Raw genomic sequence first — 15795 nt, forward strand, 5'->3', positions numbered from 1 at the left:
TATAAACCCTGGTTATGAATTAAACTAACATAAAGATACCAAACATACAACTGATATTCAAATTTTTGTTGAATGTAAATATGGTTCTAGTTCCTCTGGAGGTCACAATCTTATTCTCTAAGGGGATAAGGTAAGGAACAGGTAAGGTATTCCCAATTTTTCTAGATTTACTTTATAAATCTTTTTCTATAATGATTGTCATTATACATTTAACTTTGTATTGTAAGTTAAAATACAGCAATCATTTAAAAAAAGTTACCAGAAAGCCCTAAAATTAAAGATATTAGAAATAAGTATTAGTCCCATTTTTTTCCCTCTTCTTATTGGTGGTACAGGGCATTGAACCCAGGGCCTCACACGTGCTAGGGAAGTGCTCTACTACTATGCTACATACTAGGTCCAGTATTAGTACAATTTCTAACAATCACTTTCAAAGTTCCCTTGACTTTCACTAGCTTAGGTTCAAGTCCCAAAACCAAGAAAATGTAACTGATAAGAAGAAATATGGGGGCTGTGGTTGTATCTCAGTGGTGGAGTGTTTGATTAGCATGTGTGAGGTACTGGGTTCAATCCTTAGCACCACATAAAAATAAATAAATAAATAAATAAATAAATAAATTAAATAAAGGTATGGGGGGGGAGCAAAACAGCTTTAAAAAAAACCAAGAAATATAAATGTAAAAAATACTATTTGTATTTAAAAAATATTTTAGAACAATATCACGAATACTGAATTTTCTAATTTACTTCAAGGAAATGTTAAATTTTGAAAAAAAGAAAAAAAATGGCATTATTAAGACACACAGGGGTTTTCACTGTTTTTTTCAGAAATTTAGAAGAGTCACATACCAGAAATGCTGCAGAAATGCCAACATCCTGCTTGTGATTGGATGTAGAAAAACTATCTGTTGCATTCACACTTAAACGATTGGCCCAGAATTCCTCAGCGCTGATCACTTGACTTACAACAAGGTCTTTATAAAGCTGAAACAAAACAGGATCTTCTTGCAGCATTCTGGTGATAGAATATATTAAACATAATTAATTTCTAGAACAAAACAACATTTAAATAACATTTTAAAAAGACTTTAGTGGCACAAAAGATTAAAACAGCTTTTATTTTATGTTGACTGAGCAGCAGAGGTCATTGAGTTCATTTTTTAAGCAATCAGGAGCAAAAAAATTTTTCAGAGAAATAAATGAAGATAAATCTGAAGAAACAGACTAAAGTCTTGAAGGGCATGGATTTGGCCTTATTCATCTTTGTACCCTTGTTAATACAATCAACAATGTCTGTATTTGTTTACTGAATTCTCTTATATAGAAAGGTGAATGGGGAGTAGAAGAGGTATGCTTGAGATTTTTCAGCAATTAATCTGCCATTGTGACAAGTACTGGGAGCTGTACAACTGATAGCCTGACAGACACTGGTGATAAAATAATTAACCAGAAATTCTCATTATTTTACATTCTGTCCCATGTTTACAAAGTATGGATCCTTTCAGGTTTCTTTTCATAAACACATTTCTAACAGTTCAGTACATTCTCTGAAAGAACTGGGAAAAGAAATTAAGGAACCTTAGTACCGTCTAATCTCAGTTCTGCTCTTAATCAGATATTAGGCTTGAGGCAGTTAATTTACCTTCTGGGTTTGCATATTCTCATTTCCCCAAAGTTACAGAGCAAGTAAAATGCTAAAGCTGAGAACCAAAAATTGCGGTAAAGATAACAAAGCCCATTTTTTCTTGCACAAGAGGAGAAAAGTAACAAAGTTATTACCATACTAGGAGAACAGAATCTAGTATCTCTGCAAAGGCTAAATTTTTTTGTCCTTTACCTGTTTTTCTCTTCCAGTTCTTTGTTTGCTTTCCTCTTGAATTTGGGCAGTAGCTGCTGAAGAAGGTCCTTTACTGCATCTCGCTCTTTCACTGCTGTGCTTTCATTGGAAAAATGGAAGTTAGTTGTGTCCCCTGCATGTAGGACCAGCTGAAGCTGAATTTTAGCTTTTCCTTCTGGACTGATTTTCTGGCCTAAAAAGAAGCATGAAGCTAATTAGATGAGACTATTCATATGGGGGAAATTGCTTTACACTAAGTTACTTTTCCTGCCAAGAAGACTGAAAAATCCTTTAGGTTTTAATTGCCCTGTTCCAATCTGAATGCTCTGCAGAAATGCACTACTTTTCTCAAATAATCTCGTGTAACCACAGTATGGATCAACATTTCACTGCTAATACTATTTCCCTCTTTGGTATTCTTTTGGTGTCAGACTTCTCATTCACTATACCTGCACTTCTATATACCAATGGGTTTGTTTCTATTCAACTAGTGCAGACCTAAATCTTTAAAGCTTTCTAACCATGGTTGGGGTGATAGCTCAGTGGTGAGCACATGTGTGAGGCCCAGCATCGAAAAGCAAAATGAAATAAAAAGCAAAAGCTTTCTATTCAGCTAGCCAAGAGTCCTTAAACCACTGCCTCAAATCAGCACTAAGGGCTGGGGGCTGTAGCTTAGTGGCAGAGTGCTGCCTAGCAAGTGTGAGACACTGGGTTCAATTCTTAGAACTGCATTAAAAAAATAATAATAATAAAAATGACTTGTCATAATCAAAAAAGACTGCTAAACAAACACAAGGTTTGCTAACTGCGAAGGAAAATTCGCATGCTTGCCTAGTGTGTACAAGACTCCCAGGTTTGATCCCCAGTACCAAGCAAAACAACAAACCACAGGAATAAATGATTCAGGATGTGTGATAGTCTACAAAACTATCTCTGAAAGAGGTAAAGACCACAACTACATGTACTTAGACTGGATCCTGTTTAAAAAAAAGAAAAAAACAAAAAACACAGCAATTAACATTATTGGGACAACTAAGAAAATTTAACAATGGTCTGGATATTAACAAATAATAAGGCAAATATGGTGAAATACAATTGCAGTATATATGTGTGATTTATTACATAGGTTTTTCCACATACTATTTGGATTTTTCTGTAATTTTCATAATAAAATAAAAAAATCAGGGCTGGGAGTATCAAAATATACCTGTATAATGGAGAATTGTGTTTTTAAAGAGCAGTCTTCATTGGCAATAGTAGTCCTTCTCTTTTTCATAGAGGAAAGAAACAGAGGGCTTTGTCCCATTATGTGGGTGACTCATGATAGTGTGACATATCACCTACAAAGCTCATTTTGGGCTATATAGATCTCTAAACCTTAAATAAACAGAAACTTTTAACTATGAAGATGATGCTTCCAGTCCAATAGTTTAGATGCAACACCTTACTGCTAAAAGCATCAATAATGAAGCATTTACATGGCCAGCTGGGATGCTCCATTATGCCATTCCTCCAAAACAATTACTTCTTTCCAGGGATCTTTTTTTTTGGGTACTTGGGATTGAAATCAGGGGCACTTGGCCACTGAATCACATCCCCAACCCTATTTTGTATTTTATTTAGAGACAGGGTCTCACTGAGTTGCTTGGAGCCTTGCTTTTGCAGGTATGCTGGGATTAACAGGCATGTTCCTTTGCACCCAGCTCTTTCCAGGGATATCAGTCACTGCTTTATCATTGTTTTATTTTAGCGCCTGTCTCTGAGAGTCCATGTTTTAAAGTTTTTAAACTAACTTCAGCTCTGGTAAGAATTACGGCTATTTCCACTTGAGCAGTTTGTTATTGATAATTTTCATTGACTACTTTCGGAAGTAGACATTCTTTTAAATATTCAACTGAAAATGAAAACTGTTCTGGTACAGATCTAGATTTGGGTAAGTGCTACCCTCCTCAATAGCTGATATTCTTTAGTGTACACTGTGGGTATTACAATGAGTGTGTGTTTGCAAAGCCACAGGGCTTGCTTCCCATTTACAAGAAATGCTAATACAGGCAGATCCTAGTTTATAAGTCTCTTTGTACACACGTTAGTTGGCAAGACTTTTCAGGAACTGTGGCAGTTTTCCAAATAAAGTTTTAAAAGAAGGTACTCTTATCAGGAGAATGGACAAAAAAACCATATAGCTTGGGCAGTACTGTGTGATGAATTTTAAGAGTACTTCCTTTTGAAAATTAACTTCAATTAATTAATTGAAGTTACTGCAATGGAGAAAGATAGGGATCTTGTTCATTTCCAGCAGCAAAACAGAGGTAAATCCTGTTCCTTAACAGGGTTAGGGAACCTGTTTACACACAAAGACATTTGTAAACTGAGCACGTGCAAGTTGACAGTTGTCTGGTTTTGGAGGTATCATGTTGCCTGAAATTTACACAGAATTTTATCTAGAAGAATTTTATGTTCAGGAAAATAAACAAATCCATTTTAATAGTTTGAGTGAAAGTACCACAATTTGTAGAGGGGTAGTCTGTCCAGCCTCTCCTTGGTTTCTCCTATTCGAGATTGTAGGTCAACTGTAGAAATTCTTTCCATAGTAAAAGTTCTAAGGGGCTTTTAAACCCAATTTTTATTGAACCACAGAGTACCATGGCTTCCAGGTAATAAATTCCAAGTTAGTCTTGTTAATTTGGAAAAAAAAGTTATTTTGATGTTAGCCTTCAAAGTTAGAAATTATAAAAGATAATAAAAGATGGGCATAGTGATGCATGTCTATAGTTCCAGCTACTCAGGAGGTTGAGGCAAAAGGACTGCAACTTAGCAGAACCCTATCTAAAAATTTTAAAAATGACCAGGTATATGACTTACTGGTAGAGTTGCCCTGGACAACTTAGCATAACCCCCAAAACATAAACAAACAAACAAACATGCTCTCGGGTCGAGGTAGCATGTATCAGGCCCTGGTTTGATCCCCAGCACTAACCACCAAAAAAACTATCTCCCATTTATGTTCAGTATAAAGGTGAGTGTATTTTCCTAACAGATGATCATAACTAAAGATTAGTTAGACAATTTGCCTAAATGGTACAAGTTTATTACAGGACAACCTGTCATCAACCATTAATTTTTTAATTTTTTTTTTTTTTTTGTAGAGGGACACAATACCTTTATTTTATTTGTTTATCTTTATGTGGTGCTAAGGATTGAACCCAGGGCCTCACACATGTGAGGCAAGTGCTTTACCAATGAGCTACAACTCCAGCCTCATCTATTATATTTAAAATTCACAATTTTAAACAGTTAATCCTTGGAAGGAATGTATTCTACCTACACAATTTGAAAAAGATATTAGTACACAGTTCTAAACTGTGAAAGTATTTGCAACAACAAAATTCTGGAAACTTCCATTCATAACTGTCCTTCAACGTTCAGTGGAATGTTACATAATTCTTAAAAGTACATATAAATCTTTACCTGAGGCAGATCTACGTTACATTAACAGTGAAAAGATCAGGTTGATCCCATTTTGTAATTTCTACAAAAATACTTTTTTAAGAAATGCAAAAGATTTATTCAAAAAATGACAACAGAGGAAAAAGATGAGAGAAAGCAGGAGGTAGGAGGAAGAGCTTGGGAAAAGGAGAGGAGGAAGGCTTGGGAAGATTTTTTGATATAAAAACTCCCAAAAGATTCATAAGCAACATTTTTATAAAATTATTAGCAAATGTATCATACGTACACATTAGACCTTAGTATAGCTGACTTACATTTAATATCTGCATACATATGACTGATTGTAAATCTATCTTTGCCTTCTGGTGCCCAAGCAATTCTTTCTGCCATGAGGTATAGCGCTCCATCCTGCTTCTTTTGACGTACTTTCTTTACAATCAGTAAAACTTCTTCAGATGAAGTTGCCATGATGGCTATAAGGTGCTACGAGAGAAAAAAAGATGATGGAAAAAAATATTTTGCACATCAATTAGGGATGGGTTTGCTGCTTTCTAGAGACCCTTCAAGATATAAAATGTAAACTGTAAGAAAATAAGGAGGGGAAAAAAAGGCTCTTATCTCATTCAAAGTTGGAGACAGAGTTGCCTGACATCATTCCTTCTACAAATTTCACCCTGCTCATGGTACAACCCGTGTGAATTTACACAACACTCAGTTTATAACACCTGGCAGTTTTCAAACCATTTACACATATTTCAATTTTCAATTTATTTTTTAATTTCCTCTGGAATATTCTTAAACCATAAACATACAATTTGACTATAAATATGTGGTCTTATATATAATATATATTTAAAACTAGAATTTTAGAACTATGCAGGACCCTCTTGGATATTTAAGTCAAAGTTGTTTTAACTGAAATAGCTAGGTCACACAGAATTTGTGTGACCTCAGAAATACTCCCATATGAAACCCCAACCAAGTTTCCTGATTCTTGGTCTAAGATTCTTCTGTGTATAAAGCTAAGAAATAACATCACATGCTTGTTTTCCATCTTTTATCAATAAAATGTCTTTAATTGCTTTTTCTTGATTCATTTGTGCATGGCTAATCAGCTACATAGAAAACTGCCTGAGCATCTTCCTTTTGGGAATATTAAATGCTTACTCCAAATCCTTGAAGCTTGGTGTGGCTATATGGAATACAGAGTGAGAACAACTTAAAGGTTGTCTGGGCTCAAGAGGAGAGATACCAAACTAATAGTTTTCTGCCATAGTTCGGGATAGGAAGAGTTGTGGCACAAATGCCACATGTATGCCATTTCTTGTAAAGTTATGACTTTAGTTTTCATTCACAAAGGAATGGTTTAAAAATATTTTTTTTGAAATTTATTCTTTCAGGCACAGTTTAAAGTATAATTTTGGAGAAGTCAGTTTATCTAGGTATTATAAAAATTTGGCTTGGAATGTGGCTCAGTGGTAAAGTACTTACTTAGCAAGTGTGAGGCCTTGCATTTGATCCTGACACCAAAAAAAGTGAGATCTGATTTCTAATTTTTCTGAAGTTGACTATATGAATTATGTATGAATAGTCACCTCTCCCTTTTTATAGTCTTTGTGTGTGTGTGTGTGTATGTGGTGGGAGGTTGCTGGGGAGTGAACCCACAGCCTTGTGAATGCTGGGCAAGCACTCTACTAGTGGGCTACATTCCCAGCCTCACGTTCCTTTTTATAAGAGGAGGGTTCTGCTGTGTTGTCCAGCCTGGTCTCAACCATCTGAACTCAAGTGTTCCTTCCATCTCAGCCTACAAAGTGCTTATGACAAGCATGAACCATTTTCTAGGTGGGAATGTATTTATTTAGGAAATTTGTACTCAGCCAAAAAGCCTAGGAGTTATCCAAAGATGTCTGTCAAGAGCAAGGTCTGTTTTCAAGGAGCTTCAAGTCTAGTGAGTAAAATGTGTTTATGGTGTTATTTGTTTGTACATACAAATTAGAATGTGTGAAATTCCCAAAGGTTCACAAAACATTTTGAGTTAGGACTCAGGCAATTTTTTTTTTAACCTGGGAAGCCTCAGGAAAGGTCTGCCATACAATTTTTAAAAAATTATGTCTAAAAATTGAGCTCTAATTAAACCAACAAAATATGTAGCTTTTTAAGTGTTCTGTTTGGTGCATTTTGCCCACTGCATACACCCACATATTATTACCAAAGACAAGAGACAGAACATCTCCATCATCCCTGAAAAGTTCCCTTATGTTTCTTTGTAGTTAATTCTCTTCTCCTTACTCTCTAGCAACTATTTTATTTCTATCACATCATATTAGTTTTTGTTCTAGGAATCATATAGTAAACACTCTTATGTCTCTGGATTTTCACTTAATATGTTTTGAAATTCACCATACTGTTGCATGTGTCAGTAGTTTCTTTTTTATACATAGGATAGTTATGAACTGGATCCTTTTTGGGGCAGTATTGGGTGCTGAACTCAGGGGTGCTTTATTGCTGAGCTACATCCCAGCCCTTTTAATTTCCTAAGACAGGTTCTTGCTAAGTTGCCGAGGTTGGCCTTGAACTTGCAATCCTCTGGCCTTAGCCTCCTGAGTCACTGGGATTATAGGCACGTGCCACCATGTCTAGCATGAGTGTTAGAGGCAGAATTTGGATGGAGAAAGTAAAGGGAAACAGGCATTGCAGGCAAAGGGAATGGTTTGAGCAAAGGCCTGAAACTCTCTAAGAATGGTAAGGAATCTGGATGCAGTATGAGGCTCATGTCAGAGACCAGTGGGTTATGAAGTTAGATGGTTAAAATGGAAGCCAAATGGAGAATGCCACCCTAAGTGCAAAGCAAAACAAAACAAAAACAAAAACAACAAATATACAAAAAAACCCAAAACTTCTAAATACTTTTAGAAGTTATTTGTATAGCATGCAGTATAGTTTTACGTTCTCAGTCAGGGTGGGCTTTTTAAAATCTATTTTAATAGATTTTTTAAAAAATTATTTTTAAAAAGATTTTTAAAAATCTATCTTTGAATAATGGAGTAATTTGTATTTTTGCAAATTAATCTGTGGGTAGCGTGAGACAGACTAGAGAGAGATCAGAACAGTCTCTGAACCAGGCTGGGGCAGTAAAAGTGGAGAGGCAGGGATCAAGGACAACCAAGGAAGCAGATTAATAGACGTTATAAAGAGCTGAAAGAAGTGTCACAGTTATTTGCTAATGTCCCATTTCTGAGTCTTTCTGACTCAGGTGCCATTTACAGAAATAAAAAGGAAGGGCAGGACTAAAAGTGAACACAAGGAATTCAGTTCTGGACATGGCGAGTGTCAAGCTATATTGAGTAACATGGGAGGAGATAGTCTGCATTGTGTGAGCATTGTAATCTGTTAGGATAAAGTCTAAGTAGATAAATGCTTTTATTAAACTCAACAACAAAAAGGAACTTTCCTAAACCCTAACATCAATATTCTTCATTTAAAATTGCATTGATAGGTTGGGGTTGTAGCTCAGTGGTAGAGTGCTTGCCTAGCAGGTGTGAGGCACTGGATTCAATTCTCAGCAATGTTCATCAACAACTTAAAAAATATTAACAGTTCATAAAATTGCACTGATATCAACTGTATCCGCCTTACAGATATTATAAAGTAAATCCAGGTTAATTATCTTGTGTTTCCATTTGCCACTGAAAATATTTCCCCATGCTGTTCTACAATCTCCAGTTTTGATATGCCATATTTAACAAAGGGTTAAAATTCTTACTGTATGATACCATCTTTTAACTGACTAGCCTTTTGATGTTCTCCTAAGATTCTGATTAAAGGTACAGTTGCTCAAAAAGTTTGAAATTCTCTATTTTAGGACTATTTAATGACATGAAAAGATACACTGTTAAGTGATCAAAGTTAAGGGAGAGAAAGTGTATAGTTTTATTATTATATTAAAAAATCATATTATATTTTAAAAAAATCTAAAATTATTTAAGACTAAGTTCTTTCAGGTACTATCTCATTCAGTCCACAGTTAATAATCATATGAAGCAGGTCCTAAAATTAGTTCCATTTTGTAGATAAGGAAAAGAGGTCTGAGAAATCAATACACTTTCCAAAATTATCAAGACAGTAGAACTGGGTTTGGACCTGAAACAGGCTGACCTCAGAGTTGCATTATGCTATTATTCAAAAATACATGACTGGAAGGATAGACAACAATCTAATAAGAGTTATTTATGAGTAATAGAAACATAAATGATTTCAATGCTGTTTTTCCTTCTGGATTATCCACAATAATTAAGTATTTTGTAATGAGAAAAGCAGTTATTAAAAATGTCTTCCCAAGATTTATTCCCTATCAAATTTGGTATTTACAAGGTAAAATGTGGGTAGAAATTAAAAGCAACCCCTATTTTCAGTTTCTACAATATGTGTAAATTTAAAAATTTAATTTACAAAAGAGAATTTTATAACATTTATGGAACTGTTAAATATTTTATATCAATTTTATAATACTCATAATCAACACATAACAATGGATTTTAAAAAGCCCACCCTGACTGAAAACGTAAAACCATACTGCGTGCTATACAAATAACATTTTAGGAAACATGAATTAAAATCTGAGAATGGTGGGAGAGAAGAGTTGGTGGGGATCACCACATAATTATTAAATAATTTAAAGCAAGTCAATAGAAGAAAAGCAGTGAACAGGGACAGCTGATGGAACAAGCCCCCAATTAACTGAGCTTACAGGCACAAATGCAAAGCTTTGGAAAAGAACAGAAAAATTTCTGGGTTGAGAAGATGCATGAGGTCCTGGGTTCCAATGCCCAGCACTACAAAAAAAAGGGGGGTAGGGGAACACCTTAAAAAATAAATCAGAGATAAATTATTGCACGCTGGGCAAAATGATCAACTGTCTCAGTTAATTTGCTTGGCAAGTTTTCCCAATCACCTGTAGCACCTCTGTTACTTGTTCAAGGGCCAATGGACCAATTTTAGGAGGGTTAATAGAACCACTGAGGCTATTCTACATGGCTTCTGTGATTTTATGATTATTCTTGAAGGGGATTCCTTGGGTGGCAAACCGGTCTTCCCAGTAGAACTTGGTAAGAGTCACAAAATATTGTTTATGAAAAATACTGCTCTAGGCTATATTTAAACAAATCTGGCCAATGAAAATTAGCTTTACTTAATAGATTACTTTATAATACTGTCATAACTTTTTAATAGCAAGATCCTCTCAATCTTCTGTATTGATATGCAGTTAAAAATTTATTTCCCTGAAGAAAATAAATTTATTTGCCCATTAACAAGCTAACTTTTACTCAAATTTTTCAGTCTAGCACTCTACACTTCAAAATTACTAACTTTTGCATAGCATATGCTGGATCCTGGATTAGACCTCCAGGACCACCAAAACCAAAACCAAAACCAACAACAAAACCCCCAAATTACTAGCTAACATCTGATATTATTTTCTTCATAGAACTTACTATATTATTCCCCCCAGTGCTGTGGGTCAAACTCAGGGTCTAATGCATACTAGGTAAGCCATCTACTACTGAGGTACATCCTCAGTACCTGTAATTCACTTAATGACTATAAACTTCACAAAGGAAGGCAGAGGCTACTAGTGTTCACAACATAGTGTTTGGCTCCTAGGAAGAATCCAACAAGTATCTGTGATAATCTGTGTAAGATATTTGTCCTTAAAAGAATTCAGTCTCAGCAAGACACACGAAATCTTTGCACACAAGTCCTAGGCTCAACTCCAGGAAGCACTACAGTTCTCAATTCACATATCAGAGCACCATTTCTCAGGTAGATTACATTAACTGGATCCTGCCCTATAAGGAAACAGGGACAGGAAGAATCTGAAATGGTTGAACAGAAATCTTTTATTAGTGCATCTCTGCATTTCCATTGCCTACATCCCCTTTTTAAAAGTGCAGAGATAAATGGTGGAGAAAAAAGGCAACACGTGAACTATAAACTCCTTATCATGCTTGTTCTTATCCTTTTAGATAGGAGAGCTGTGAGAGAAAGTTGCTTCATCTAACATAAAAAAACAGGAGATCTGGAATACTATTTGCCATCAAGAAATCAAAATGTTTTAAAAATTCAACAATACAGGGAATAACAACTTATAAGTACGTGAAAAGTAACCAAGCATACTGTTTTAAGGATATTTTCAAAAACAAGGATGATATTAAGGAGAATAACTAATGTGGCAATTTTAGGATCAAAATTTTAGTACCTTTTTACTTTAGAGCAGTGCAGGGATAGTCTAGAGGCATATGCAACATGGAGATGCACAATAGAGGGAAATGGGCTGATGTCCACTAGTAAATACTGCATGCTGACAAGAGTACCAAAACTGAAGGAAGAAAAATGGCTGGTAATCAGAGTGGGGAAAAGAGGGGCTATTATATTAATGGGTGAAACAGCCAAATTAAAGGTAGGAAAAGAGAAAGGAGGAAGAGCACAATAACACCTCTAACAGTAGGTAGAAATGGTGGTCAAAGTGTTAAGGAATCTCAAATATGCCATATGACTGACACTGACACTGACACACACACACACACAGAAGCAGGCTTTAAAATGAAATGATACACGAACAGGGAGAAGATACAAGTCTTGTGAGCAGTACACACACAAAGCATTCACAACCTACTGAAGTCAGATATTTGCTTCACTGCTTTTAACTGATTCTCCCCTGCTGGACTGCACCAATCTGTCTATTAAAAAGAATTATACGCATTCACTTATTATTATTATTATTATTATTTTACATTTGCACTGCAATGTGTATTTAATATCACTTAGGAGAGACTCAAATCTATCATTGTGTCACACTGCTAAAAGTCAACTGGGTAAGGGTAGCAGACCATCTCCCCCCTTTAAGGAGTAAGATTTAAGCTTGCTTGTAGCTTCAAAGTTCTTCCTAGAGCCCAGTCCTTCTGAAAGTCTTAGGCCTCCTCCTAGAGGTTATTTTCCCTTCTGTTATGACCTCTCCACCTCAATGGCTCTGATTTTGGCTTTAAAAAATTTTAGAATTGGCAACTTTGTCTTAATAACCAAAGACCAACCTCTAGGAAAAAGGGAGGCTGAGTTGGTGGAGCCCTCCATCAAAGCATGCTGCTTTACATACTGGGGTTCCAGGTAAAAGTTTATGGGGAGAAATTGTTTCACTCTTTTAAAAAGTTTGAAAATCACAACTCTGAAAATGAGAATATTGGTTTGTATGGAGCCAGTACAGCAAGGTGTGTTTTAAACCACTCTTGGTGGTCTTTTTTTGTTTGTTTGTTTCTTAGGCTATTCTAGGGATTAAAACCACAGCCTCTGGCATAATAGGCAAGTATCCTACATCTGAGCTACACTCCCAGTGCATTTTCATGTTTTTTAAAAATTGGATCTTCTGATGAATAAAAGTTTTCCTACCTCCTTCCACCCCTATTTTACAGACATTAAAACGGGCATTTAAAAACCAACCAGTGGGCAGAGTATGATGGTACATCCTAGCAGTTTGGGAGGTTGAGGCAGGAGGATCAAAAATTGGAGGCTAGCCTTAACAATTTAGCAAAGCTCTAAGCAATTTAGTAAGACTCTTTCAAAATTTAAAAAAAGAAAAGTCAATCAGCAGGGTGTGTTGACACGGTCCTGCAATCCCACCGACTTAGTGGCTGAGGGAGGAGGATTGCCAAATTCGAGACAACTTGGCCAGACCCTGTCACAAAAAATTAAAAGGCCTGGGGATGTAGCTGGGTGGTAGAGTGTCCATGGGTTCAATCCACAGCACCACAATAAATAAGTAAATAAGCCAATCAGATAAACCATCTTACTCAATTTAGCCTTTGTTAACATTGGAGAATTTGTGAAATTTCCAAATTTGTACACATTTCCATTTTTTCATTACACGATAATCACATCGGGCATGACTGAAACTGGGAGTGTGTACGTTGGCTCACGTGTAAATAAAATTTTTAAAAGCGGCCGGGACTGACAGGTGGAAGCAAAAGCCCGTTCGGCCACCAAGGTGAGAGCTTCCCTTACAGAAAAGTAAAGACTCTCAACTGTACATTTTCTAACGGGAAGGACCTCCACTTCAATCTCATGAGGTAAGTCAGATCCCGGCGTTGGATGAACCTTCGAGTCCCTGCTCTCAGTGGAAGGGCAGGACTTCCTTAGGAGAGTAGATTAAGAGTCGGGTCACCTCTTTCTTACTTCGGGAAAATAAGGGCAAATGTGACGGCAATCTTAGACGGTGTAGAGACCGCAACAGAGACTCAGGAAAATGGGGCAGAATCCGCGCCGTCCCGCGACCCCCGGGCCTGTCAGCTACTCACCGCCCACCTACCCCCATTCTTCGGTCTAAACTTACCAGGTGGAAGCCACAGCCTCCGGCAAGAAGTAAGTAACTGAGTTGGATCGGGTCGATTTCCGCTGAGCTTACAGCTGCTGCTGGGAAGAGGCTGAAACCCAGTGGCTGCAGCCGTCGCCACCGCCTCTGTTACTGGGGGGTCTCGCCTCCATCGCTGGCTGCGAGGTCTCTGAGGGCACGTGACCGGAAGCACGAAGGCGGGCCTGAGGGGCACGTGACCCGGGAGCGCGGCCGCCATGACACCTTCCGTTAGTTCCCTCCCTCCCCCACCGGTTCCCGCCTGTTTCATTTCCTCTCTCTGGTTTCGAGCGGTGAAGAGCTCCGAAATCCTATCTGTCACACCCATTTGGCTGAGAGCTCCTCCGGTCCCGGTTAGCAGCTTGTCTTCAGCTTGCGGCGGGTCGCCGACAGCAGGTGGTAGAGAGCGTAATTGCAACCGCGGCTTGAGGGGGTGGGCCACGCGCGGGGAGGGGCGTAACCGTCACGTGACGAGGAAGTGCCGTTGAAATAGCGTTGTCCCCGAGTCCCCAGCGCGCTTGGGTGACGTAAGTCAGGTCAGGGAGGAGCGAGAGGGGAGACAAGTTCAAGATCCGCTGTCAGTGCGCAGTGAGTAAGTGGGTGCCGAGCTCAGAGAGAAGTTCCGGACCACCAAAAATTGGGAGCTGCTGACCTGAATGTGGTGTGGCGGGGCTGGGACCTTCGGGCTGCTGTGAGCCTGGCTTTGAAAACTTGGTTATTGGGACCTATCAAGAGAGCGTAATACATTATTAATGTTACCGCAGTTAAATGGTTGGAGACTATTTTGTTTATTCTAGTATATCCAGAGGTGCGTGAAGACCGAGAACATAGTAGATACTCAGAAGGTTGAATGAATGAATGCAGTGACAAAATGTGTTGCAATTTCTCTGAGGTGAGAGTTCTCTGATTATTATTTCTTGAATACAAAGATCCCTTTATGGAAATAAAATTTTACTTCCTTTTCGCATTATTTCTTTAATTTTTGTTTCCTCCCTTGTCTCTTTCGCAGCTGTTTCCTCCCATCCAACTAATGGGCTAAAAAAGAACGCTATGATTTGTATTTGATGTGTGAACAGCAAACATCGAGTACCATTCTTTCACATTATCATTGAATAATCAGAGAAATGGAAAGATAATTAGATCTGGATTCATCAGATGTGTATTCTAATCTCAACTCTACCTTCCGTTAACCCTGTGACCTTTGAACAAGCCAACCTTTTAAGAATTTGTTTTACTGATTGTTTTCGGTAAGCATTTTTCACCATCTCTTATGGGCTTAATTTATTGTTTGTTAGGACGAAGCTGTGACAGATTTCACATAAGTAATATTTAAACTCAGTTTTGCAGAAAGATAAGGTTTTGTTGGAAGGGGTAAGATTCAGTGAACTGCATATACTAAATCATAGAGGCACAACAAATTTATAGATTGAAGGAGGACCACAGGATAGTCCAGTATAGTTGGAGAATAAGAGAGAAGTAAAATGGGAGAAGAAGCTGGAAATAAGTAGAGATGAGATCACATTATATAGGACGCAGCCTTATATTAAATTATTCCATTGCTTGTATTCTGTGTTTCAACCAAAGACTAAACTTGTATTCTCCAAATATGTTTTCATTTTTCCATCTTTATATCATGGCTTATTGTTGCCCTATATTCTACCCTTTCCTTCTGATAAAACCTACCTGGTGCTGGTGCTACTTCCCTTAGGAAGTTTTCTGTGGTTCCTTTTAATTCAGTGTGACCCCTCTAATCTCTTAAGTTCTAAAAAAGCAAATTGCTTTTTTCTGTTACATTTCTATATGGTATTTGTATGTTTCTCCCTATTTGATTGTGAACCGATTTCTGGAATTGTTTTACTTACTTTGTTTCCACAACTATGCCTGGTGTTGTACTGGCTACACAGTGATAAAATGTGAGAGAAGAATTTTTTTAGATCAGGAGTTCTCAAGTATTTTGAGTATAGGTGTATTAAATTTTTTGTTGGTTGTCTTTAGAACACCATTCTCCTTACACATGTTGAGCTGAATAAGACAAAATTACTAGCAGAAAGTAAGACTATAATATGTGTGTATAATAAAAAATATCACAAGGACTGGGGATGTACCTCAGTGG

General features: G+C 37.2%; 2 protein-coding genes across 4 annotated transcripts in view; one reads left to right on the forward strand and one right to left on the reverse strand.

The window, feature by feature from the left end:
- GTF2H1 (general transcription factor IIH subunit 1) overlaps positions 1–13847 on the reverse strand; it is a 40041-nt gene extending 26194 nt beyond the window's left edge. The window contains exons 1-4 of the mRNA XM_079101854.1: positions 13665–13847; positions 5599–5767; positions 1838–2030; positions 850–1015 (exon numbers count right to left, since the gene is read on the reverse strand). Coding sequence (XP_078957980.1) covers positions 850–1015; positions 1838–2030; positions 5599–5752 — 513 coding nt within the window. The 5' untranslated portion in view covers positions 5753–5767; positions 13665–13847. The remainder of the gene's footprint in view (positions 1–849; positions 1016–1837; positions 2031–5598; positions 5768–13664) is intronic.
- A 98-nt stretch (positions 13848–13945) lies between these two features.
- Positions 13946–15795, forward strand: part of HPS5 (HPS5 biogenesis of lysosomal organelles complex 2 subunit 2) — a 39483-nt gene continuing 37633 nt past the window's right edge. The window contains exons 1-3 of one of the 3 annotated variants that reach the window (XM_079101820.1): positions 13946–14078; positions 14480–14574; positions 14692–14929. The gene's annotated coding sequence lies outside the window, so the exon portion shown is untranslated. Of the gene's footprint in view, positions 14079–14189; positions 14575–14691; positions 14930–15795 lie in introns of those variants that run through there. The other 2 variants (XM_079101822.1, XM_079101821.1) reach the window with 2 other exon arrangements.

The sequence above is a fragment of the Sciurus vulgaris genome, assembly GCF_902686455.1.
Source record: "Sciurus vulgaris genome assembly, chromosome: 11".
Classification (NCBI taxonomy): domain Eukaryota; kingdom Metazoa; phylum Chordata; class Mammalia; order Rodentia; family Sciuridae; genus Sciurus; species Sciurus vulgaris.